General features: G+C 36.1%; 1 protein-coding gene across 1 annotated transcript in view; it reads right to left on the bottom strand.

Annotated features, from left to right (window-relative positions):
• Positions 1-3,873: 3,873 nt before the first annotated feature.
• The window catches only part of Ppp4r2 (protein phosphatase 4 regulatory subunit 2), a 44,829-nt gene continuing 23,401 nt past the window's right edge, over positions 3,874-25,301 (bottom strand). The window contains exons 3-9 of the mRNA XM_090324092.1: positions 20,044-20,214; positions 10,366-10,459; positions 8,836-8,873; positions 7,274-7,348; positions 6,821-6,964; positions 5,911-6,197; positions 3,874-5,646 (exon numbers count right to left, since the gene is read on the bottom strand). Of these exons, the coding sequence (XP_090180218.1) occupies positions 5,327-5,646; positions 5,911-6,197; positions 6,821-6,964; positions 7,274-7,348; positions 8,836-8,873; positions 10,366-10,459; positions 20,044-20,214 (1,129 nt within the window). The 3' untranslated portion in view covers positions 3,874-5,326. The remainder of the gene's footprint in view (positions 5,647-5,910; positions 6,198-6,820; positions 6,965-7,273; positions 7,349-8,835; positions 8,874-10,365; positions 10,460-20,043; positions 20,215-25,301) is intronic.

Here is a 25,301-nt window from a genome sequence, read left to right as displayed (position 1 = left end):
GGAGAATACTCTTTACAGTGCTCCATAGACTAAAATGTCAAATGACCACAGGGATTGCAAGTCACAATGCACTCTGACTCACCAAATACTGAAATATATCTGGTAGGCTGTGTCAAGTCCTCAACATTAAAAATAGATGACCTATGTGGTAACTTACTAAATCCTCCTGGACACATGACCACTTGCAGTCCCCACCTGTACTGCCAGACTGTGGGAGGGGTTTGGGTGTTTTCCCCCCCAAATCCCACAGTAGAAATATTACTCTTGCTGCATAACTGCTACAACACACTCACATTAAGGACTAAAAGGCTTGCTACATTTTCAATCATTTATGAGCAACTGCCCCTGGATTCTAACCAAGTAACTCCTGGTACCAGCAGGCTGCAATGGGTGTGCAGACATCCAAAGTGTGCATCCTAAATGCACGGAACAGCATGCAGGGAACAATATAACGCACAACATAATACCAACCACCACCAAATTCCAGCAAAAGCCTCATAAGCCCTGCAAGCACAGTCAAGCACAATGACTGCTCAATGCCATTAGTGACCTAACAAGTTCCATTGTCTCAAATGTGACCAGGATGAGCAGGTGAGGTGCCCTCAGGAATAGCCATCCTCGTACTCGTGGACATTGCTTTTGCTGGGGTGTTCACAGGCCAGCCACCCTGCCAAGTAGGCTACTTCCACAGTACAATGTTAACTCATAAGCAACTGACAGGCCATTTTCATATATTAGGTTGCATTGAAAAGTTGCAATGCCAGTCAGGAGGCTTGTGCTCCTTAGAAGGCTGAGATTTAGGAATATTGGGGTTCAAGGTCAGCCTAGACCAGAAGAAAAAGGTTAAAAACCAATAAAAAGCTAGGTGCAGTAGCAGGCACCTGTCATCCTAGCTACATGAAAGGCAGTAGTTGACAGGATCTTGGTCCAGGCCAAACTAGGGGGAGATTTTGGGGATGTGGGTGTAGTAGGTCATCTGCCTGCCAAGCAGAAGGCAGAATGCTCAAACTCCAATACCACTGAAAAGTATCACCTTGCCTTTGGGATACATCTGAAAGTTCGCAAATCAACCCCAAGACCAAACTAAATTTCAAACTAAAATCTGTTGCTCTAACACACTGCTAAGACTACAAGGGAACAATCTTCATTTTACATGCACACATAGCCAGGGACAAGTCACTTAATTCTGTCAGTGGAAGAACAGTCTTCCTCTAGTAGCCCACACTCGGACCCAGGCTAATCATTCTGTGAAGATGCAAGATCAAATGTAAAGGGCAGAGAGGTTGCAAGCAGTCCTCTTCTTTTCACATGATTATGCTTAACCATGTAGTTTCCAGAGTAAGATTTCAACAGCAATGTGCATCTGTACACACGTGGTGGGCTAAGGCCAAATCTTTCATTTGAAACTCCTGGCAAAATGCTGCACAATGGTGTGCTGCACTCTGCTGCACTCTCCAAATGAACACTCTATTTAGCACTAGAGAAACTATAATAAAAACATGCATCACTTCTCTCCCTGGAGATCAGGAAATATCTGCTCCTCATTATGGAGTGGGAAGAGGAAAGGAAGGGTGATGAATTACTTTATAGTGAATAAAATAACTACACACATGAAGATATTCTTCTAATTTATATTTTATTGCATTATGAAAATAATACATTTATTTGGCAAAGTAATCTAGGCTCCAAGATGAGATAAAAGTTCTGAAGTGTAATGGTAATTTTTTAAAAAACGTGAGATAAATATATTCTAACCAATACATACTAGTATCCTTATTAGGCCAATAACTCAGAAAATCTAATTTTAATAATTCCATATAAAATTACAAGATGTTTTTGCATGTACCCATTTTGATTAGCACAAATCTTGAGAACTGATCATTTTATCAAAACCAATGTTTATGTAACTTCTGTTCAGAAGACAATTTAATTGAATGACTATCCAACATTAATTCCTTTGGTTCTACAAGTTGCATTTTCAACTTACATTTTTTCATAATCAAACACTGTAGCAGCTTTATATTCCACTCAAGTACCTTTATAGGCAAACTAGTATATTGCATCTACATTATTTGAAAAGTTGCTGGCTTACAAATGAAAAATGCATAAATACATGCCTATCTACACCAGAAAAATAAAATCCTCTCAATTTCAATGCTTTAACAGGTCACACTTTCTGGCCCAGGACTTCTGGGACATTTTCCATATTGTTATGGCTCTAAAAATGGAAATTCCAGTGCTCTGGACACATTTCTGCAAGGTGTGTTTATGTGTACTAAATGGATTAATAATAAACACTGAAAACAGTACACTTACACATTTCTGTTCCACTACACTTTTCAGAATAGAAAAAAATGTTTTTCTTAAAGGTTGAGGCTGGACATTATAGTAGGTTACACCTACAATCCCAGCTACTCAAGAGGCTGAGATCTGAGGATAGCAGTTCAGAGCCAGGTTGGGGAAGACAAATCCAGGAGACTCTTAGCTCTAAATAACCAGCAATAAGGTGGCAAGGCCCAAGTGGTAGACACTGCTGAGAGGTGGCGGGGGGTGGGGGGGAATACAAGAGAGTGGGAAGGCTGAGTTCAAACCCAATATTGACCAAAATATATATATATATATATATATATATATTTGTCTAGAATTGTTTCCACTTTTTAAAGGAAGGTGGTAGAAACACGTTTATATTCTCAATTTTTTCCTCAGTATCTCCAAATTCCCCTAATAGTCTAGTTTCAACAACAAGTAACAATTCAGTCATTCAAGTTTTTATTCTTATTTTGATATTTTAATGACTTCCCTTGATGTGCCAAAGAAACTTGCCAAAATCAGCCTCTGAACCAGTCACTCATGACTCCCTACTAGAACTGCCATTTCACGGACCAAAACCTCTGCCAAGTGCACCTACGCACACCATGGAAACCTAATTCCCAGTGGACACCAGTATCTGCAGTCAGTCAAGTGAGTTTCACTTTGCTAGGTAGGACCATACGTTCCACCTATCCTAAAGGAGATACCCATTGCCTTCTACATGTATCTGTATAAACAGCAAGTCTGACCATGATCAACATGACTATCTACAAATATCAAAACTATCATAGAGCTTAAAATGAAGATTTCTCATAGAGTTAAGTGATGTTTTGGTATATTCACCATTATTGTACTTTATTTAATAAAGAAATACATTTGCCCTTGCAAAATAGCAATTGCAAGTTTACAAATAAAACCACAGACCTTGAAGTCACAATGCTAAGTCTTCAACTTATAACCAACAGAAGTCAATCAATTGGTTTACAAATGGTCCATGGCACTATAATGAAAATAAAAACTATCAAAAGATCACAGGAGCTTAGAGAATAGGTTTATTGACAATGTCATAAATACCCTAAAGAAAAATCCCAGGACTTCTAAACTTAAAATATTTAAAATCTGTTCTCATTGGCAAAATTCCTCAATGAAATAATCACTAAAAAATGAATGTCACATTTAAAATTTACTTCATCTTACTATTGTAGCAAAAAAAAAAATTAAATTTACAATGTCTGCCCCCCACCCCCGCCCTTGGGTACAAAATCCACTGTTTTAATCTCAACTGTTAAGACATATTCACAAGTACATCAAGTAGCTGCTGTGAACTTGACAGTACCACACAGTCAGTAGTATATTACTCTACAAACGTAACGGAGCCGACTCATGATGGTATCTTTAGTCAAAGAAATTGGAAGTAGTCAAAACATAACTGTGGCTTACTTTCCAATCACCCAGAGAATATGACACAATGTCAGAGATCGTTTGCATCAGCTTTGAAGCTCATCTGTATATTCAGGTAACTGAAACTTAAAGAAATTTTTCTGATAAAAATGTACTCGAATATTTCATAACATTAACATTTATTGCTTTATATGAATACTGTATTGAAAGCCCAAGCATTCAGTTTACACACAGAAATTATACAATTATATACCGCTTCACAAAGGCAGTAAACACGTTACATTCTACAAAATCTACTTTACAGAAATTTAAAAATTCTAAATATCAAAAGATACAGCTGAAGAAACAGGTATAAATTTGGCAGCCAGTAATTTTGACAGGGAAGTTGCAGGTTGCATGACTTTAAATATGTGAATCTGAAAATATTGAGTTTAGAGTAATCATTGTGCTTTGTGTTGATCTGAAAATTTTAACACTGGCTGTCGAAGAAGCATGTTCAAAAATATTTAATTCCCATCAAAATGCCATGGCCCATTATGGTGGCTTCTGTGTACCCCTAAAGCTGTGTTGTCCTAGCTTGGGTACATTACTAATGTAATATGTGGATCCTTCCAGTACTGTGGTGTTTCGTACCATTGACATTTGCATACTCTAGAATAATTTAGAAAAAAATGTTCAGAAACGCAAGCAAAAAGTTAAGGAACCTGTCCAATTCTGTGAGATGGTCTCATATCAGCTTCATGAGCGTTCATCCTATAAAACAGCAAGCTATGTTTGAACACAATTTCCAAGATAAAGCACATGTCCTCATAAATAGTCATTTTCCCCCTCAGGCACCTCAGAAGTATACAAAAGAATTTTAGTTTGAACAGGTCTCTTGGAATGTGTCTAACCTGGTATTTTGACAGACAAGATTTCCAGGGTTTCACAAGGGCCAGATTTTATTTGATTTACTCAGAAGAGAAAGAAAACGTCTTCTGAAAGAGGTGAACTCAATCATTACCAATAGAAAAAGTATCCACTGTATTCATCTCTTATAGAAACAGAAAAATATAACATTTCCCCCCCTTAGAATAATATATATATATGTATATATATATATATATGTATATATGACTTAAAGTTCCATTGTACATAGTCAAACAATAAAATCTGGAAACCAGCATGAAACCCTATAATTCACATGTTAAAATGCTGAAACAATGACCAAAATATGAAAACTCCTAAAGCTGTCAGAAAAAGACAAGACAAAAAGCTTCTTTGTATGTGTATAAACTAAACATATTCATCTTTAAAAGGTTTGCAAAATTATAATTACCTTCCAGTTTAAAAACTTTAATTCTAAATTAAAAAAAAAAATCTATACACAGACCACTGATTTGACCAGGACCCCCACCCCCACCCCAAACCAAAAAAAACAGTGGTAAGCAGGACCCAAAGGAGCTGATATTCACAGTTCTTAAAGGTACAACTCTTCAGGATTTATTCTTAAAGTACTTTATTTTACAACCTGCTTCTCTTGTAAAACTAAAGGTCCACTTTGTTACATAAAAGTTTTATACAGTGTAAAACCAGGACTGTATGTAAAATACTGTATCTAAAGGTTTCTAAGTAGTTAGTCTTGTTCCATTGGTTCATCCGTGCCTTCTGTGGCTTCGTCATCATTTTCCATGGATGATTCTGAGGCAATCTCTCCAGTTTTACTGGAAGTGGATCCTACTAATTCTTCTGCCTCCTGGCAGTCAGAACCACTACCTTCAGGGCCTGCACTTTCACTACTTTCGCAATGCAACTCTTTCTCAGCTTGAGATAGACCAGATTCTTCCATTTGATTGTTTTCCTCAGAAGTTTCATCATTCACAGTTAAGGCATCATCAGATTCTCTTTCTTGAGTTTTTCTTTCTGCAATCGATTCTCTTGATGTCATAAAAGACTCTAAAAATAAGGAAACGTTGTTGTTGTTAAATTTTATTTTCAAAATACCTTCATAATTAAGTTTCATGAATTCTGATATCCTATAGTTCAAATCATATCCCTGAAACTCATCAGCAACTATACATCGCAGGAGGGAAAAGCCCAACATCACTGTAAGGCGTTCCATTATATTAAATTCTTTCACCAAAAAAAAAATAAATAAATAAAAGTATAAGAATCTGAGGATCTGCTTACTCCACCCTTTTACAGATGGTCTCTAAATACCTTCTTCTTCCCCTTCTTCATCCTCTTCTTCATCCTCTGAACAGTGCTGCCTGGAATGACTACTTTCTTTGTCTTTATCCTGAGATGAAGATGATGCTTCTGTTTCTTCCACCTCGACTGAACAAATCTCACCGGCAGTTGTTTGACTGGCCGTCTCTCTGACTTCTTCTCTGTCAAACCTTAGTCTTTTTACCTCATGCCCTTCAGCTTCTGCAGCATCTTCATCTGGATGTTTATTTTTTATAGAGCTTACTGAGGAAACTTCTGATTCAGATGGTGGAGAATCACTGTAATTGTTTTTCAAAAGTATTATTAATAAGATTATTTTTCTTATCTTCTACAGTCTCATTTTTATGGTAAAATTTTTTAAGTGCATTTTAGTGTCAAAGTTAAATTACAACATCTGTGCAAAGAAAAAAAGAGAACAATTTCAAGGCAATTCAAGAGTATCCCTCTGTAGGGTCTACTTGGCAATTTATATGACCCTTCTGTACAATTCTCTCATCTTTGATGTCCACCTCCAACTATTCTAAAGTAACCAACACAAGCCATGGCTCCTACAACCACAATAAAGCATGGTTCTGTCCCTCAAAATATGACTACTTCCCGATGCTCCCCACCCATCCAGCCCCCTGGGATGAGTCTCATGAACCTCCAAGGACATGAAAACGTGAGGACAGTGGAGTCCCCTTCATGCGAGAGTACAGTGTTTGCACAGCACCTATACACACACTCCCATGTACTTTATAGCATCTCCAGATGACTTATAACATCTACTATAATGTAAATGATAACAATACATTAATGTATTCTCACTTACTATTCACAAAGCTTAACCCACTGGTTATAAATAATGCCGAAAACCACGAAAACTTCTTGCTGTTTTAATCTAAAACACACACAAACAAACCTGTGGTTTTTCTCTTCACTTTGTTGTAGATTTGACTCTTTGCTGTCTGTGCTCTCAGGTAAACCATTTGTTGTCAAAGGAGCTGACAAAGAAACCTTTGGTCGATTAAGTGGCCTGGGCGTTCCAGGTCCATTTATATTAGACCTATAAAAAAAATCAGCATTATTTTCCATTTTTCTAAGAAGTCCTCCCCCCTCAAAAGTATGTTTATGCATATGCCACAGTAGCTATTTGCTAAAATTCTGATTTTTCAGATTCATGCCTTACCTATTTATTATTCAATATACCCTAGATAAAGGACCTAGCACGGACATAGGATCTAGAATATTCTATGTCCTTCATAAAAATGTCCAGCTTTCTTTTAAAACCTGCTATTCAAAATCAGAAAAATGCGAAGTCTTTGGACATATGTATTTTTAAAATATATATTTTTTTAAAAATCAATAATCTCACCGGTCAGTGTAGTTTGGTGAATTTCCAGGAAACATAACACCATTCATCCGATTTAAACTATTGGAGCTGTTTTTCCTAAAAGAAAAGTTATGGACGGCTTAGTTTTTTAATTGTGTAAGAATTATGTGTCTAAAGACCTTTTGTAAGATCTTATTTAATATTGCACCTGTTTTACAATGTTTTTCAGACTAGCAAAACATATTTAAAATGCAGTTGGATGTCAATGACTCCCACCTGCAATCCTAACTACTCAGTTGAAATCTGAGGACCGCAGTTCAAAGCCAGCCCAGATAGAAAATCCATGAGTTCTTATCTCCAATTACAATCAACTCCTCAAAAACCTGCAAGTGGAAGTAGCAGAGTAGAGTGCTAAACCTGAGCAAAAACTCTTAAGAGATAGAAACTAGGCCATGAGTTTAAGCCCCGGGACCGATATAAAAATAAAACAAAACAAAAAAATTTAGTTCAGAGGTATAAGCTTTTTTAATAAACGTTTTTAAATAGTTTCTCTGCCAAGAAATATATTTCAGAATTAACATGGCATCTTAATAAACCATGAGTTCTAAAAACAAATTCACTATTATCAACTATATGAAAGCAGAGAAAGCTTAACATTAAGCCAATGTTTCTCAAAAGAAGGCAACCTCTTCTCTGTGTCCTTTACACTTGACTCTCCACCTCATGTGGCAATCTCTGAAGGTTTTGTAAGCAGGAATGGAGGATGGACACTTTGCTCATTTAGTCCACTGAAGCCAAAGGCACTGCTATATCTGCAATTCCCAGGGAGTCCACCCACAATTATGTCTTCCAAATGTCCATAATACTATGGTTAAGAACACATGTCCTAAACTGAGTCATTAGCCTGCCTCATAAATCTTGACAACTACCAATTCTTTGGTATGACAAAGCAGAAGACCATCAAGTAGCTATTCCAAAACTATCAGTTATGTTGTAAAAGCACCCAGGATGGTATGTCAGCTCCCAACAATATTAGAAATACAGTAAAACAACCTATTTTTTTCAATCCAAATCTCTTTACCAGAAAAACGCCCGGGTAATGGACCGCCAGGACATGGAAACAAGAGCTTTAATTATGAGTGACTGTTATTCTTAATGTATTACATTTTTCTCTCTTCTCTTGTGTTGCCCTTTGGTTAATCTCATATTGTTGCAGTATCCCACTTTGTTACCTGGTACATTATACAGATGTTTGTTTGTTTGAAATAGGAGGGGAAAAATGAGGGCAGTGGGGGGGGGGGAAATGGGGACAAAAACGTAAGGGCTATCAATGTGTGAGAATTAATGTATCTTCTATCTGGAGAATATAACTGTAACCACTCTATACATTAAAATAAAATAAATAAGGGGGAATATTGGTAATATTCTCACAATGATTGGTTATCATTCTCACAATGATTAAAGGTTGTATTTAATTACTTGTAAAATAAAGTAACAAATTTTAAGAATATACTAAATTAAATTTCATAAATATATCACAATACATGTGAAATTTGCAAAAATCAAATGCCATACCAAAAGTAGAAAAAAATTTCCATACTTACTCTGAAGAAGGATAAACACAGCTAACAACCATCACATTCTGCAATAACAAAAATTGGTGATTTAATAAGAAGGAAAAATCACTATGACATAAAAGTCTGTTAACGGTTTTAAAGTTCTCAAAAATCATTCCAGTAGGTAAAGTTTCCATCATTACAACTTGGCTAATAAAAGAAAACTTAAGGTTAAAACAAAGACTGAAGGGAAGAAAAACAGTGTAAATAACAAAGGACTGAAAGAAAATACTACTAAACCATTTGGGTTTTGCTATTTTTTTTTCATGCCCTATTCTGAAGCCCTAACCATCATGTACTCTTTCAAATTAAGAGATCAAGCGCCTCTTACTCTAAGCATAAAGAGTTTTCTTATAAAGAAATACCCAGCCCTTATGGTTAATCCCATGTTGTTACTGTATCTGACTTTGTTACCTGGTATATTGTATATACGTTTGTTTGCACCTACTACTTGACCAATGTAACTGTAACCCCTCTATACATTATCCCGACAATAAAATTTTTAAAAAGTAGGAACAATGAACTCTTAAAAAAGAAATTTAAAGAAAAAAGAATAAAACAATGAACTCAAAAGAAAGAAAGAAAATCCAATCCAGAGCTTACTGCGAAGCATCATGCACTTCAAGGAGATAACTCCAGCCTTCTGTAGCAATATCCTTTTAAAAGTAAGTGTTTAGCATTTAATCCTTTTGCAGCCTTATCATCCCAACTTCCAGAGGAGAAAAGTCAGACTCAGAATCATTAACTGGCCCACAGACATAGAACCATGAAGCACCTAAGCACTCATTTTTAGGTAATGTTCCTGGTATAGCAGTCACCATGACATACTGCCTTCTCTATACAAGTCTCTAATGGACTTTTAGCTGAAAAATAAACACTGATAAACCATTGCAGTTTCCTCCCCTTCAGGAATCATACTCAACTGAGCATGAAAACATGACAACATATGGTGGTGAAGGTTCAGTAAGGCCCTAAGATCTATTGCAAATCACCAAGTAATTATCTTAGAATCCTATTCCCAAGGTAAAATAACTGACTTTTTGAATCCAAATCTTAAAACACAAGACTAAGACTTACAAAACAACTGAGACTAAGTAATTCATTGTCTAATCGCAGTTGCTCCAATTCTTTACTCCAAAGACAATCTCTAAACTTCATATTCACTTAAATATGTGAACACCTCTACCAAGTTACCTCCTCTGCAGTCTCTAAACTCCAGAATTCAACAAGTTGGCAAAACTTTTCATCTATTATAGAGCTACTCAGATCCTTTAATATTTTGCAACATATTATAAATATTTAAGAGATATAATACTGCTTTCCTTAAACATGAAATTGATTGACTCTGGCCCTCTTTTTCCCTATCACGGATCTACCTAGCCTCAGGCTGAAACATGACTTAAGAAACAAGGCAACCTAATTCAAGAAAAAGTACTTGAAAAAGATCTTATCCAATAAATGTTCTTTTCTGAGAAACGTAAGGCTGAAGTTTTGTAATTCCCATAATAAAATAAATACCTTTTCTACTCCTCTGAGAAATTTGTCTGTTCCTGTATAGTTTCTCCTTGGATCTGTTAGCAATTCACATAGTCGCTGAATAGTAAAAGGGATACTGCAAAAAAAATATAATTTTACAGTTTGAGGTCATTAATTATCAAAAGACTGGGAACATTACTTAGATAGTTAAAAGCTTTATTCACCCACATACTAATAAACTACAACAGAAAATGAATGAGTCATTTAAAAACACACAAGATTAATAAGCACACCTGTCTTTATTTAACAAAAACTTTCCTATCTTTAAAAATCAATGAAAGGCATCAAAAATTAACAGAAGACTTCAAAAATCACTAGAGAAAAAAATTTTAATACAATATTCTAGGTATTGATAATTGAATTTTAAGTTTACAAGAGAGGTTCTATACAATCAAGTTAATTTACATACAGAAACTTCAAGCTTTCTTCTTAACATAAAAATCCAAGTGTTCAAGCAAAACTCTGAATGTTACTAAATAGATATTATTTCAGTGAAAAAGTATTTTGAATAATTCTGCTCCATTATTACAATTTTATATACAACCTAAGTATATAATCAAACTTTTACTTTCATCATTACTTTCAAACTTTTTACTTCATCATAGCAAACACAAAAGTGACATAAGCTGAAACAAAACTCATTTTATAAATATGAAACAGGTTTCATCACACATATCTATTAGTAACCATCAGTTACAGTTGAAAAACAAAGTTATATACACTGCATATGACAAATGTAACAAAAATACAATTATTAATCTTCATACTCAGTGTTTGCTACACAAAATTATTTCTCCTTAAGACAAGAATGAGAAAAACTTTAAATCAGTAGTTAGGATTCGTAACATTTTTATGGGCAATTTGGCATTCATAACATTTTTATGGGCAGTTTGACACAATAATCTCCCCTATAAGGTAAAGTAGCTAGTAACAATGCCAGGACACAAATCCAATGTCTCTAACTTCAAATCCTATCCTTTGTCATTGTATCGCACGTATTTGACAAAATAATTATTAAATGAACTACACTCTATCGTATTGAGTTCCTATAAGAGTCTAAGATTACAACAAATTCTGAAAATGTTTTTAAGTAAATATTATTCATATAAAACAAATGCTCTACTACTTTGTTTACTCAATTAGCTTATAAACTTAAAAGGTTTCCCACTTAACAAAATAAAGGACACTAAAAGGTAAAAGGACACCATAAATATTCATAAGAAATCTCATAAAACTTCTGTGATATTCCTTATGATTGATGTAAGAAATTCTCTTGGGCTGTTAATACTGTCTGCTTCTGAAAATCTACTCATAGGAAAGCACAGTCAAGATAAAGGATCTTTTAAAACAGAAAAAAAAGTACAACGCACACCAACAGCATTAATAATTATCAAATAGTAAACTCTTTTATTCACTGTTATAAAGACAACATAAAATTACAAATGTATAGTTAGTATTAAAGAATACTAAACATTTTTACATACTATATAACAACAGTTTCTCATCTTTCTTTTCTCATACTTGACCAAAAATGTCTAAGTGGAGGACACCACATAACTACTATGGTCAACATATGGTTTATTGATATATGTATCTGAAATGCTGTACCTTCAAATATTAGAGGGGACATACCTGCACCTTAGCCTCTCTTCTATTTCACTCATCTCCAAACCTTAAATACACATAAGCCACAAGCAAACTATCCTTCTTACATCATATAATAACAGTACAGTCCAAACAGCTTATACACTACTGGTAGAATACAGAATAACACCAAGTTTTGGGGGATTCAAGCACTAATTGACAAATATTGTCCAGTTATGGCTTTTTTCCCAAATACAATTCTTCCCCATACCCAAATCAATTATTTTCTCTTAAAACTAACTTTTACAGCTGACTACCTTTAAATTTTCTGTTTAACACTTAGCAAAATTTGGCTCTTTGTTTTAAGGAATATATGTAGATGCTAGCCAATTTTAACACTATGTGTTGATACTAACGCTGTTGTTGGGATGCAAGGAGATGGGCTTAAACAACAATGTTTGAATTGGTCACTGATAAAATGAGTTTACACGGGCCGGGAGTTTGGCCTAGTGGTAGAGTGCTTGCCTAGCATGCACGAAGACCCGGGTTCAATTCCTCGGTACCCCACATACATAGCAAAAAGCTGGAAGTGGTGCTGAGGCTCAAGTGGTAGAGTTCTAGCCTTGAGAAAAGTCCAAGGACAGTGCTTAAGCCCTGAGCCCAAGCCCAGGACTGGCAAAAAAAAAAAAAAAAAAAAAGAAAATGAGTTTACATCCTTAAGACATTTTCAGAAGCTTTGAAAGTCATTTGACCAAGTATCCAATGAGTGATACTAAAATGCCATACACTTTTTCCTTATATCAAATGGCTAAAACTGTAAGTAAATATTTCCTGTAATTAAATCTACCACTAAAAATAGTGAGATTTGTAGTCATACAAAATAGTATTGAAAGGTCTCTACATGTAGCTCTTATCTTTTATTCCCCTAAGTATTAGGTTCTGCTATAAACTAGAAAATACCCAGGCTTGCTGAAGAGCAGGAGCGATCGATACGTAAGTAATTACAATGATAATAAGTACTAATAATACCTGAAGATAGTGCTGTAAAGGTAGAATAAATTATGCCAAGGCAAATAATTAGAAACCTAGAACAGTTAACTACACATAGGTCTTTTTTTTTCCTTTTCTTTTCTTTTTTTTTTGCCAGTCCTGGGCCTTGAACTCAGGGCCTGGGCCTGGGCACTGTCCTGGGACTTTCTCAAGCGTAGAGCTCTACTATTTGAGCCACAGCACCATTTCTGGCTTTTTGCTATATATGAGGTACCGAGGAATCAAACCGGGTCTTTGTGAGTGCTAGGCAAGCACTCTACCGCTAAGCTAAACTCTGGGCCCAGGTCATTAAAAAGAGTAAGAATAAACCAGACAAACTAATCCAAAATAAATATATTTGGTATAACTACATGAAAAGCTCCCTTCTATTTATTATTCTTTCACTAGACAAAGCACACACAAGTTTAAGCTAACCTCATGAAAATACTAAGTCTTCCTTAAAAATAAAAATCCACTGGCTAAATCAAGAGAGGTCTTAAAAACCATGCATGCCACAGTCACAATGAAAAATATAAACCAGAATTCTTAAATTTGTGGGGGGCTAGAAAAGGACATTCATTAGTATGTTATAAACTAAGTAACTAAAAAGAAACAGGATTATTTAAATTTAAATTTATCAGCCAGGCATTGGTGGCTCACTCCTATAATCCTGGTCAGAAAGTTAACATCTGGGGATTGAGGTTAAAAAGCCAGCTGCAGGAAACTCCGTAAGACTCTTATCTCTAATAAACTACTCAGAAAAATCCAGAAGGGTGCTGCAGCTCAGGTGGCAGATCACTAGTATTGAGCACAGAGAGGCTCAAGAGACAGAGCACCCGGGCCCTGAGTTCAAGGCCCCAGAACTAACGGGAAAAAAAAATTAAATGTATCCACAATTTATTCTATAATAATACTTTTGCTCTTCATATTGTAAAAGGAATATAGTAGCTACCTTTTCAATTTAAATATATATGTATACATATAAAATTTAATAAATTGAAACAAAAATCCCTACACATTAAGGATCCAACAGTAACAGATACCACCAAATACTATTCAATACAACTGTGTTGAATACAATATTCAACTATTATAATCAAATATTATTCAATACAATTGTACTGAATACAATACAATTCAATAATTATTCAATACAACTTACTATTGCTCTTTCCATGTACAAATGATAAAGTAGACAGATTTAAAACCAAGGCTGGCTAAACTTTGCCCTGGTTGAATCTACCTAAGCCTTCATGTTCTTAGGGAACAGACTCTGACAATGCACATACATATTTACTATGAGGCCTAAATATGATGTAACATATATGTAAGGCACCTAAAAGCACCTACAAGGTTCAATAAATCTGGTTCTTCTAATAAGCGAAAGAAGACTTTAGGAAGGCACAAACTCTCCCAAGACCAACTACAGAAGCATAAAATCAAAAGCATAAAACTCAGCCTTTAAAAACAATCTCTTATCCTAGAGCTAGTGGCTCATGCCTGTAATCCTAGCTACTCAAGAGGCTGAGATTGGGGGCTCAGGGTTCAAAAGCCAGCATGGGTAGGAAAGTTCCTGAAACCTATCTCCAATTTACCACCAGAAAAAAAGTGGCACTGTAGCTCGGGTGGTAGAACAGTCTTGAGCTGAAGAGCTCAGGGACAGCGCCTAGGTCCGGAGTTCAAGCCTCATGACCAAAAAAAAAAAAAAAAAAAAAATCTTAAGTCCAAAAAAAGCAGCTAATGACCATTGATTGTAGCTGTTTATCTTTTCCCTCCCTCCCTCCCTCCCCCCTTCCCCCCCCCCTTTGCCAGTCCTGGCTTGAGCTCAGGGGCTGAGCACTGTCCTTGGGCTTTCTCAAGGCTAGAGCTCTATCACTTGAGCCTCAGTACCACTTCTGGCTTTTTTTTCCTATGTATGTGGTACCAAGGAATCGAACTTGGGTCTTCGTGCATGCTAGGCAAGCACTCTACCACTAGGCCAAACTCTCGGCCCCTGTTTATCTTTTTTGTTGTTGCTGTATAGAGGGTTATAGTTACATGAATCAGGTCATGATTAATGAGTACAATTCTTTTTCAACCATGTCCCCCCTTCTGTTGCACTCTCCTGTTTTTTCCCTCTGCTCCTACTTACCACAAGATATCCAGTTCATTTTCTACAATGTCTAGTAAGTATCACTGCAGTATTTGTTCATCCTTGTTCTATCTTTTATGTGTCCTCCATCCCCTCCCAAATACAAACAAAGCAACAATAGCTTAAAAATGTCTATTTCCTTTTTTTGAGGTTCATTTAATGGACTATTCTTTTATATGCTCATGTGCACATAGCTATTGAGCCTTTGTCTACCACTCTTTATGCTTATCTTCCTTTGGCCTCAGCATGTGAATGACTAGATTCCTATGTAATTTATCATGTCCCAGTGCGCGTGCATATATACACATATATGCACATACTTACTTTAATCACTCTGTGTTTACTTGTAGATTTACAGGCCTATTCTAGTTATCACAAAGGAGGAAAATGATGTGGCCTGTTTCTTTGGCTCTGGCTTACACTTTGCTTACCATTTTTTTCCAAGCTCACAAAATAGGAGATAATCTTCACTCGCTATGCATCAAACAAGGGCCTCGTATCTAAAATATACTGATACCTCAAAAATTAACCCCCCTCCAAAATAAACCCTCAAAAACTCAACAACCCAATCAATAAATGGGCTGAAGACTTAGGAGGTAGAAAAGAGTAAGAAATGATCCTTATGACTCTTCTAAATTATACTGTGAAAAAATGAAGAAAAAGCAGAGTAAAACTCATTACCTATTTTAGAAAGATCTTAGATAAAAACAGCATTGACAATGAAGAGGAAATTACAATAACTTGCTTTTTACATTCCTTATTTATCCATTTTGAGTAACTCAAGAGAACATAAAATGTTTCCTCTAACTACTAGCAATGTTATCTACCCTTCAAACGCCCTTTATATACTGGATTAGTATAAGTAATTTAAAAGTTACATATTCATGATGCTGTACATTACAAAAGGGTTGGTTTTTTGTGTGTTTTGATGTTGTTGTTCTTTTTGGGTTTTTTTTGTTTTTGTTTTGCCAGTCCTGGGCTTGAGCTCAGGGCCTGAGCACTGTCCTTGAACTTTCTCAAGGCTAGAGCTCTACCACTTGAGCCTCAGCACCACTTCTGGCTTTTTTTCTATATATGGTACTGAGGAATCGAACCCGGGTCTTCATGCATGCTAGGCAAGCACTTTAACCACTAGGCCAAACTCCCGGCCCTGTTGTTGTTCTTTTTGCCAGTTCTGTTGACCAAATTCAGGGCCTGAGCACTGTCCTTGGGTTTTCTTCAAGGCTAGTGCTATACCACTTGAGCCACAACACCACTTTTTTTCTTTTTTTCTTTTTTTTTTTTTTTGCCAGTACTGGGCTTGAGCTCACGGCCTGAGCACTGTCCTTGGGCTTTCTCAAGGCTAGAGCTCTACCACTTGAGCCTCAGCACCACTTCCGGCTTTTTTCTATGTATGTGGTACCGAGGAATCGAACCCGGATCTTCATGCATGCTATGCAAGCACTTTAACCACTAGGCCAAACTCCCGGTTCCAACACCACTTTTTTTCTATACATGTGGTACGGAGGAAATTAAACCCAGGTCTTCCTGCATGCTAGGCAAGCACTCTACCACTAGGCAAAACTCCCGATCCCACAAAAGAGAATTTTTATAATATTCTTGGTTTATGAAAGACCATATATTCTTTATAATCCCAAGCAGAAGTCCTAAAGTATCAAGAACTATACTTTAACTGATTTGCTCTATTTTTATTGTTGGTGTTTCTCAACTAAAACATTTACCTTCAATTCTAGAGAAGTGAAATAAGAACATCTTCTAACCTTCCTAACTTCCCTCCTTTCTTTCATTCCTTCCTACCCATGTCTTTTCCATTTTACAGGTAGGTGCCATCATTCCTGGCAAAAGATATAGCTTTAAATGTACCAATTACAGAGATGTTAAAGCTCTAGTGGAAATAAAATACAACCAATACGTAGCATGACATCCTTTCCTTTGTGTAATTTTATGAGTGGAGAAGTATAATACCAGAAACAACACCCTCAAACCACTTGAAAATCAAAAAACTACTTAATACTAAAAGTAAAATTGAAGCTGAGCAGGTGGCTCACGCCTGTAATCCTGACTACTCAGGAGGCTGAGATCTGAGGATCTCAGTTCAAGGGCAGCCCAAGCAATAAAGGTGACCGTCTTATCTCTAATCACTAAACAGAAAGTGGGGTTGTAGCACAGGGAGTAGGGCGGTAGCCTTAAGCTCAAGAGCTCAGAACAGCACTAAAGTCCAGAGTTCAAGCTTCACAACCGACAAAAATAAATAAAATAAAATTGAAGAAATTAGTTTTAAACTATCAGTGTAATAGAGACAAAGACGGCATACACAAAATGATTTTTGGTTTGTTTTGGTGCTGGTACTTGGGCTTCAACTCGGGCTTCGTTTTCACTCACTCATGCCATATCTTCAGTTTTAAAATAAAAATTCTTAATTTTAGCCAGGCATAGGTAAGCCTATCTGTACATCCAGAAGCAAAGACAGGATAACAAATCCAGGCCAGTTTAAGACTACACAGTAAGTTTCCCTCCCGCTCCCTATCTCTCCCCGCCACTTTTCTCAAAAAAGAAAAGAAAAAAATGGGGTGGGATGTACAGAGGGAGAAACACTGAGATTCTGCCTGATTAAAAATTAGAACAGCCATTCTCAAAAATGGAATGAAAATATTTAAATTCAAAATACTCACTGCTCAAAGATGAAAAACATTTTAAAAGCAATTACGTTTAAGTATGCTTTGGCATTTAATGACTGTTCAAATCACTTTCTGAAGTAGATAACTACCTGTTTTACAGATTAAGAAATTATAAATATTTAGATTTATTTAATAATCTACTAATCTAGTCTGAAAGAAAATATTTTCTGTTATAAATTCACAAGAAAATTAGCTTACTATTCAAAGTGGTATAATTTGACTTGCTTTACCTTAACTCCTACTTTCTCAGTAGTGACAATTTACTGAAAAGTAAAACATGGCTCATAACATTGAAGTACTTTTATATGTTTTTGCAGTACTTAAAATACTACATACTCCAAATATAATGATTTCGGGACATTCAGTTCGAACCTCAACCTTACACAGCACACTTCTAATACACAGCTTATGGTTTCTTCTAGATAGGTGCTTTTTTAAGAGAGGAAGGAACTGTACTGTTGGTGGGAATATAAACAAGTACAAACTGGGGACAGTGGTCTGCAGGTTCTTCTAAAAGTTAAACATATTTCTTCCCTAGCCATTCCAGCATATCCACTTGGGCATACCACTCAGGCATCTATCCAGAATATCATAGCCAAGTTCATTGCTACACTATTCACAGTAGCCAAATTATGGAAATAGCCCAGATGCCCTACAACAGTGCACCAAATTTTTTTTTAAATGTGGTAATTATATGCAATGGAATTTTACAGTCATTAGAAAGAATATTAATATCATTTGCTGGGAACTGGATGGACTTAGAACAAATCATGTTAAAAGTTAAGCCAATCTCAGAGAGACAGAAGGCACATGACTTCACTCATAGGAGGAAGATACACCAGGGTAAGTTTTACAGGACTCTAGACAATCACCCACAGTAAGACTAATATATTCTTAGGAGAACACAAAGGTCTCTGAACATATATAATAGTATTTTTCTTAATGAATTTCACGAAATAGAAACAAGGGATGCTTTGTTTTGTTTTTCCTGTTGTGTTGGTGGGAACAGTGTTGTCTGTTTTTCTTTTTGAGGAGTTTTTCTGTTTTCCTTGTCTTGTTTGGTCACTTATCTGTTTATGGGAGAATGAAGGATAAAGGAACACAGAAATGGAGGGACAAAGGGAAAACAAATGCAGCACTGGTACTCAATAGAAACTATATTGAAATGAACTATACAACTTGTGAGCAGGAGGGAAATACTGGGAAAAGAGTGAAGGAGCAACATTGTCCAAACAGAAAAATACTCATTACCTGATTTATGAACTGATAGCCCCTTTGTACATCACTTTAAAGTAACTAATTCTTCAAAAGGGAAGAGGGAAGATCCAACTATAACTAGTAAGGAAACATGCATATGGATAAATAATTTCTAGACAAGGCCCACCTATAGCCAAAATAAGCCACCTTCCAATTCCAGAGGCCCAGAGGGAAACTACAGCCAGTGAGCTGGTATTGTTATGGTGTCTTCTCCCAAAAGTATTTTGGTAACAGACTCAAAAGCCAAGGCATAGCCAAATAATATGAGCAAATTTCCTAAACTTCAAACGCATAAACAGATTACATTAAGTCCCAAGTGAATAAATATCTGGATAATCAGACTATTTACATTACCAAAAACATAAATTTTCTAATAAAATCTAAATATAAATTTATTATTAGCACAAACACAATTCATTAATACTAAATAAAATTCAATTTTATAAACACTTCTTTCCTTCAATAAAGAATTTAAATATGTTAAATCCTAAATCAGAAATTAAAATGACATAATTGAAGTACATTTCTAAAACTAAAGATCATCTTTTAGGCTAGTGTAAATGTCTTTCTGGTATTTTTACTGTTTTACAGAGGACTAAAAATTGTATTGGGAGATAGGAAACTCAAAATTTTTTAAGTCACTGTAATACTTTCATAAACTCATCTTCATTTCAAAAGAAATGTGACTCTTCATGGTGACATACAATTTTTAACCAAATACAAAGATTCAAATTATATAGGATAAACAAATATCAAAATTACATAGTTTCTATTGTCACATTCGTTTAAAGTCTAAGTACCACATACTCATAAAAAGTAATTTAAGCTTTTTTTGAATGTATTTATAAGCTAAAAATCAGTCAATACAATCAGCTACTAATTGTAAAACTCTTACAATTATCAAGTAAGATAAATCAAAACTTAAAAAGAAAATTTATGTTCTGCGAAAACTTTCAATATTTAAAATATTAAAGTGCATACCCATTAAATCCAGTGACAATTTTCAGTATTCTTTCCTTCATTTCATCAAAGGGAATATATTCAACATTAGGATTTGGAGGACCTCTTGGTTCAGGAGCGGAAGTTCTGAAATCATCCATCACTTTCTCCAGTTTGAAAATAAAGTAGCCTTTAAACTGGGACCATTGGATCCTATAAAGCAAAAAAATCATTTAACATTAAGTAGCCTTATAATCCCTGAACACAAAGTAGAAATATGGAATATATGATATTAATGTTAACAAAATTAATCAGTGACTAAGTATGAATGTCTTTGCTCCAGAGCACACTTCACCCATGACTAATATGCTCAAGAGCTTCAATATGATTCCATAAAACTACTTAACTCCTCTGACTTACAATGAACTCTCGCTCAAAGACTAGCTGGTAGGTCCTGTGTGTATAAAAGTAATTCTGACTCTACCATCATAACAAATGTAACCAGGGGAGGTATAGGTATAGGTCAGAAAAGAATCCATATTTTAAACCTCTCAATGTCAAAAACTGTAATGGTTACTTGGACCAGGTAACAATATAAACTTAAAAAGCTACATTTTCTTGCAGTATTTTCATGCTCTTTTGTCAGTCATGAGATACATACACTGTTATGTCCAATCAGTATGCAAAGCAAAAACAATTACCTTATTTATGTATTTTTCTAACATTTCATTCACTGAATCTTTCTCTTCTCACTTTCACCAACACTGTGAATACTTTTGTGATACCTTGGTTAACACCTAAAGTTCAAACATTCAGGAATATTGACCAGTCTCTCAAGCAGACAGTGCTACCACTGGGCACTGGTGGCTCCTGCCTATAATCCTAGCTAGTCAAGAGGCAAGACCTAAAGATCATGGTTCAAAGCCAGCCTGGGCACAAAATTCCATGAGACTCTTATCTCCAATTTACCACAAGAAAACCAGAAGTGGTGGCTCAAGTGGTCAAGCGCTAGCCCTGAGCTGAAGAGTTCAAGGACACACCCAGGCCCAGAGTTCGACAAGCAACTATATAAACTAGTACAGCACATTATAACAACCAATCAAAACTTTTGCTATCACATAAGAGTTGGGCCCTTTTTCACTGTACTGACATCTGCACTGATGATACAAAAGTAATGGTGGATAAACTGATGGCAATTTAACAAACTAAAAGCTGTAGTACCAAATGATCTTCATAGGAGGAAATGGCCTACCTCACCTTAATGTGTTATATAAAATTAAAACTACTCATTTCACTATTTTTGTAGACACTGTTTAGAATTCTATGTAACAGAAAATAAATATAATCAAAGGATTTTTGCTACATATCAAATTAGTATAGAGGGCTCAGGAACAACACTTGTGAGCTGCACAATCCCTATTTTTCATACAACACCATTTTTACTTGAAGGGACTGCCATGCAAACAATGCTTATTCGAACCAGGAGAATATACTGTCTTCTAAATAAATGAAATAAACCTGTCATTTCATGAGAAACACTGATAATACTTGTGGTCAATGATAATTAAAAATTCCAACCAAAAAAGCCTAATAGCCTAGAAAGTGTTTTATTATTCACCTTAAATCCAAAAGGACACAACTCATATGGTACTATGTGATAGATTGTTAAGAGCCTTTAAGAAGGGCCGGGAACGTGGCCTAGTGGTAGAGTACTTGCCCAGCATGCACGGAGACCTGGGTTCGGTTCCTCGGTAACCACGTACATAGGAAAAAGCCAGAAGTGGTGCTGTGCCTCAAGTGGTAGAGTGCTAGCCTTGAGAAAAACCCAAGGATGGTGCTCAGGCCCTGAGCTCAAGCCCAGGACTGGCAAAAAAAAAAAGAGCCTTTAAGAAGTGATAAAACACAACTATCTGGCTTAAAAAAAAAAAAAAAAAAAAAGCAAAATAGTTCCCTGGAAATGATATAATTCAGAAAATCACCTAATAATTTGTCAATGAAAGTAATTTTCTTGCCAGGCACCAGCAGCTCAAGAGAGAGGGTGAGATCTGAGGATTGTGGCTCAAAAGCCAGTCTAAGGCTGGAGATTGGCCTAGTGGTAGAGTGCTTGCCTAGCATGCACGAAGACCCAGGTTTGATTCCTTGGTACTTAGAAAAAGCCAGAAGTGGTGCTGAGGCTCAAGTGGTAGAGCTCTGGCCTTGAGAAAAATCCAAGGACAATCCTCAGGCCCTGAGCTTAAGCCCAGGACTGGGGGGGGGGAGCCAGTCCAAGGAGGAAAGTCCTAGGAGATTCTTATCTCCAATTAACCGCTCAGAAATGGAGATGTGGCTCACTAGTCTTGCGCACAAAAGCTCAAAGACAGCATCCTGAGTTCAATCCCCAGGACTGGCATTAAATAATAATAATAATAATTTGTTAAGAATGTACATTCACTGTAGGAACATAAACTACAAAAACCTTAGTTTGAATTTCATATGAAAATAAAATTATTCTAAATGCTTATAACAAATTCAACTTTACACTCAACATCCTCTAAAAAATTAGTCCCAACTGTAATCCTGTTGTACATCACATTTTATAAGAACAATTAAAAACCAAATTAGTCCCAATACATATCTTGATGAAATTACCTCAACAACTCACTAAATTTGAATATATACCCTAAAACATATAGGGCATAAACAATAGCTTCCCAAATAAAAACACCTAACAGCTCAGCTTCTGCACAGCAGTCACTAAAGACATAGCCTACAAAATTGAAGAAAAAATATATTTGACAGTTACATATCAGACAAGAATTAACACAGTAATATACAGTAAGCTAAAAACAACAAAAAACAAACAGGGTCCCAAACTTTGGCCTAGTGGTAGAATGCTTGCCAAGCATGCACAAAGATTCAATTCCTCAGTATCACATACACAGAAAAAAGTAGTGGTGTGGCTCAAGTGGTAGAGCCCTAGACTTGAGAATGCCCAAGGACAAGTGATTAGGCTCTAAGTTGAAACCCCAGGACTGACCAAAAAAAAAAAAAAAGTAAAATGTTTGGGGCCAGGAGTCTGGCCTAGTATTAAGAGTGCTTGCCTAGCATGCACAAAGACCTGGGTTCAATTCCTCAGTACCACATACATAGAAAAAGCTGGAAGAGGTGCTGTGGCTCAAGTGGCAGAGCCCTAGCTTTGAGAAAGCCCAAGAACATTGCTCAGACCCTGAGTTCGAGTCCCAGGACTGGCAAAGAAAAAAAAAACTAAATTCCCCCTCCAAAATCAACAATCTAGTTAACAAATGGGCAAATGAACTCAATTCTTAAAAGTACAAATAGCTAAAACACAAAGAAATGTTCAATGTAGCATAAAGGAAATGCAAATAGCAGGAGACTTGAAATTTCCTCTACAATCAGAACATAGTGCATGCAGCACACTGTTTGGCTATGATCAGGATGGTTTAAACAATCCTAGTGCTGTAAAAGTTTTATAAAAATATTACATACATAATAGTATACAGAACATATCTGATATAATGATAAACTGATGTTACTAGTTTGTATGCCTACTTACTTTCACTATATATTCTGGAAAGTACACCCACTTTACTTAAAGGTTTACTGTTAAAGCAGCAGCCTCATGACTACATTTCCTGTATACCTTAATTACATTAAAAGGCTAAGATCAAGTGATTGACCAATATATATTATGCAGGTTTAAGTAGCTACTGTACTATGTTTGAATAATGACAAAAATCAACTAAGGACATATTTTACAGACCAAATTTCCATTGTTAAACTGTACATGACTGTACTTACTTCTAATGCTGTGAGGATTGAAACTTAGTACAAACAGAATGGAGCCAAAGACTGACATTTAGTAAACACTCAGTGGTTGAGTTTCCTCAAGATACTCAGGAGAACAGATAGCTAATGAGATGAAGACAGCATCAGTAAGAATAATTCGTACAGTAAGAAAGACTTCTATTAGACCTTTCTTAGTAAGATAAATTAAGAGTATGATGTACTGTCATGTAACAGGCAGTTTCTGGCCTACAGGCACTTTAAATAATTCCCTTTCATTAGAGAAAGAAAATGCTTCCCCTATATTAATTCTCTGGTCATTTTTTTGTTTGCCAGTCCTGGGGCTTGAACTCAGGACCAGAGCACTGTCCTTGGGCTTTCCCCAAGGCTAGCTCTCTACCACTTTAGCCACAGTATCACTTCCAGCTTTTTCTGTGTATGTAGCACTAAGGCTAGAGCTACTACTCAGGAGGCTGAGATCTGAGGATTGCAGTTCAAAGTCAGCCCAGGCAGGAAAAGTCCATAAAACTATTTTATCTCTAAGCCCAGTGTGGTGGCTCATGCCTGTAATCCTAGTTACCAATTAACCACAAGAAAATGGGAAGTGGGGCTTGGCTGAAGAGCTCAGGGACAGCACTTAGGCTGAATTCAAGCCCCATGACCCACCAAAACAAAACAAAACAAAACTTTTAATCTCCAAATAACCACCAAAAAGCCAGAAGTCAAGCTGTGGCCCAAGTGGCAGAGTGCTAGACTTGAGCAAAAACGCATTAAGTCAGTGACTAAGATCCTAATTCAAACCCCAGGATTAGTACAAGTAAATAAAATAAAAAGGAATTTATCTACTTATTAGTACGCACATGGACACTCTGGAGTCCCACGAGTTATCACAGATAAAAACTAAGCTCATGCTATTTATATATCAGATTGTCTACTTTCACCTGCCCAAAGACATCTTGAGCAATTCTCCTCCTATAAATTATATCTACATCAGCTTTTTGCCTTATAAATGGTAATATTTTCTCCACCTTAAAATTATTTTTGCCTTTTCTCCTCCTCTACTCTAGTTCTCACATTAATTTGCTGTCCTCCAAAATAAAATTACTTCAGTCATCTCTCTCTCAGTAGTGCTCATATTCACTACAATCAAACTTTCAGCCCTATCAACAAACCTAATCTTCTCATCAAGGTAACCAATGACCTCCACATTGCTTGCTATACCCAAGTCATTCTTTACTTTCCTGGGTTTTCTTTCTTGCTCATTTCCTTTCTAGTTTTCCACATTACTTAGTGCCATAGCACTCAGTAGCTCACTCATAGATGCCTATGATCTTACCCCATATGGATATTTTAACACAACCTACACATCAATCAGATCTTCTGATCCCTTGACTGCACGTATCCAACTATCTACTTCATGTTAACACCTAGCTAACTGATACTCAGCATGTCCCAAGCTGAGCCCCTCGGCCTTTTCCTTGTGATGAAATTCCATCCTTTTACCTGCTTAGGTAAGC

This window comes from Megascapheus bottae, chromosome 2 (genome assembly GCF_031878675.1).
Source record: "Megascapheus bottae isolate mThoBot1 chromosome 2, mThoBot2.hap1, whole genome shotgun sequence".
NCBI lineage: Eukaryota > Metazoa > Chordata > Mammalia > Rodentia > Geomyidae > Megascapheus > Megascapheus bottae.
Note: the sequence above shows the minus strand (reverse complement) of the source record. Positions and strands in the feature narration are given on the sequence as shown.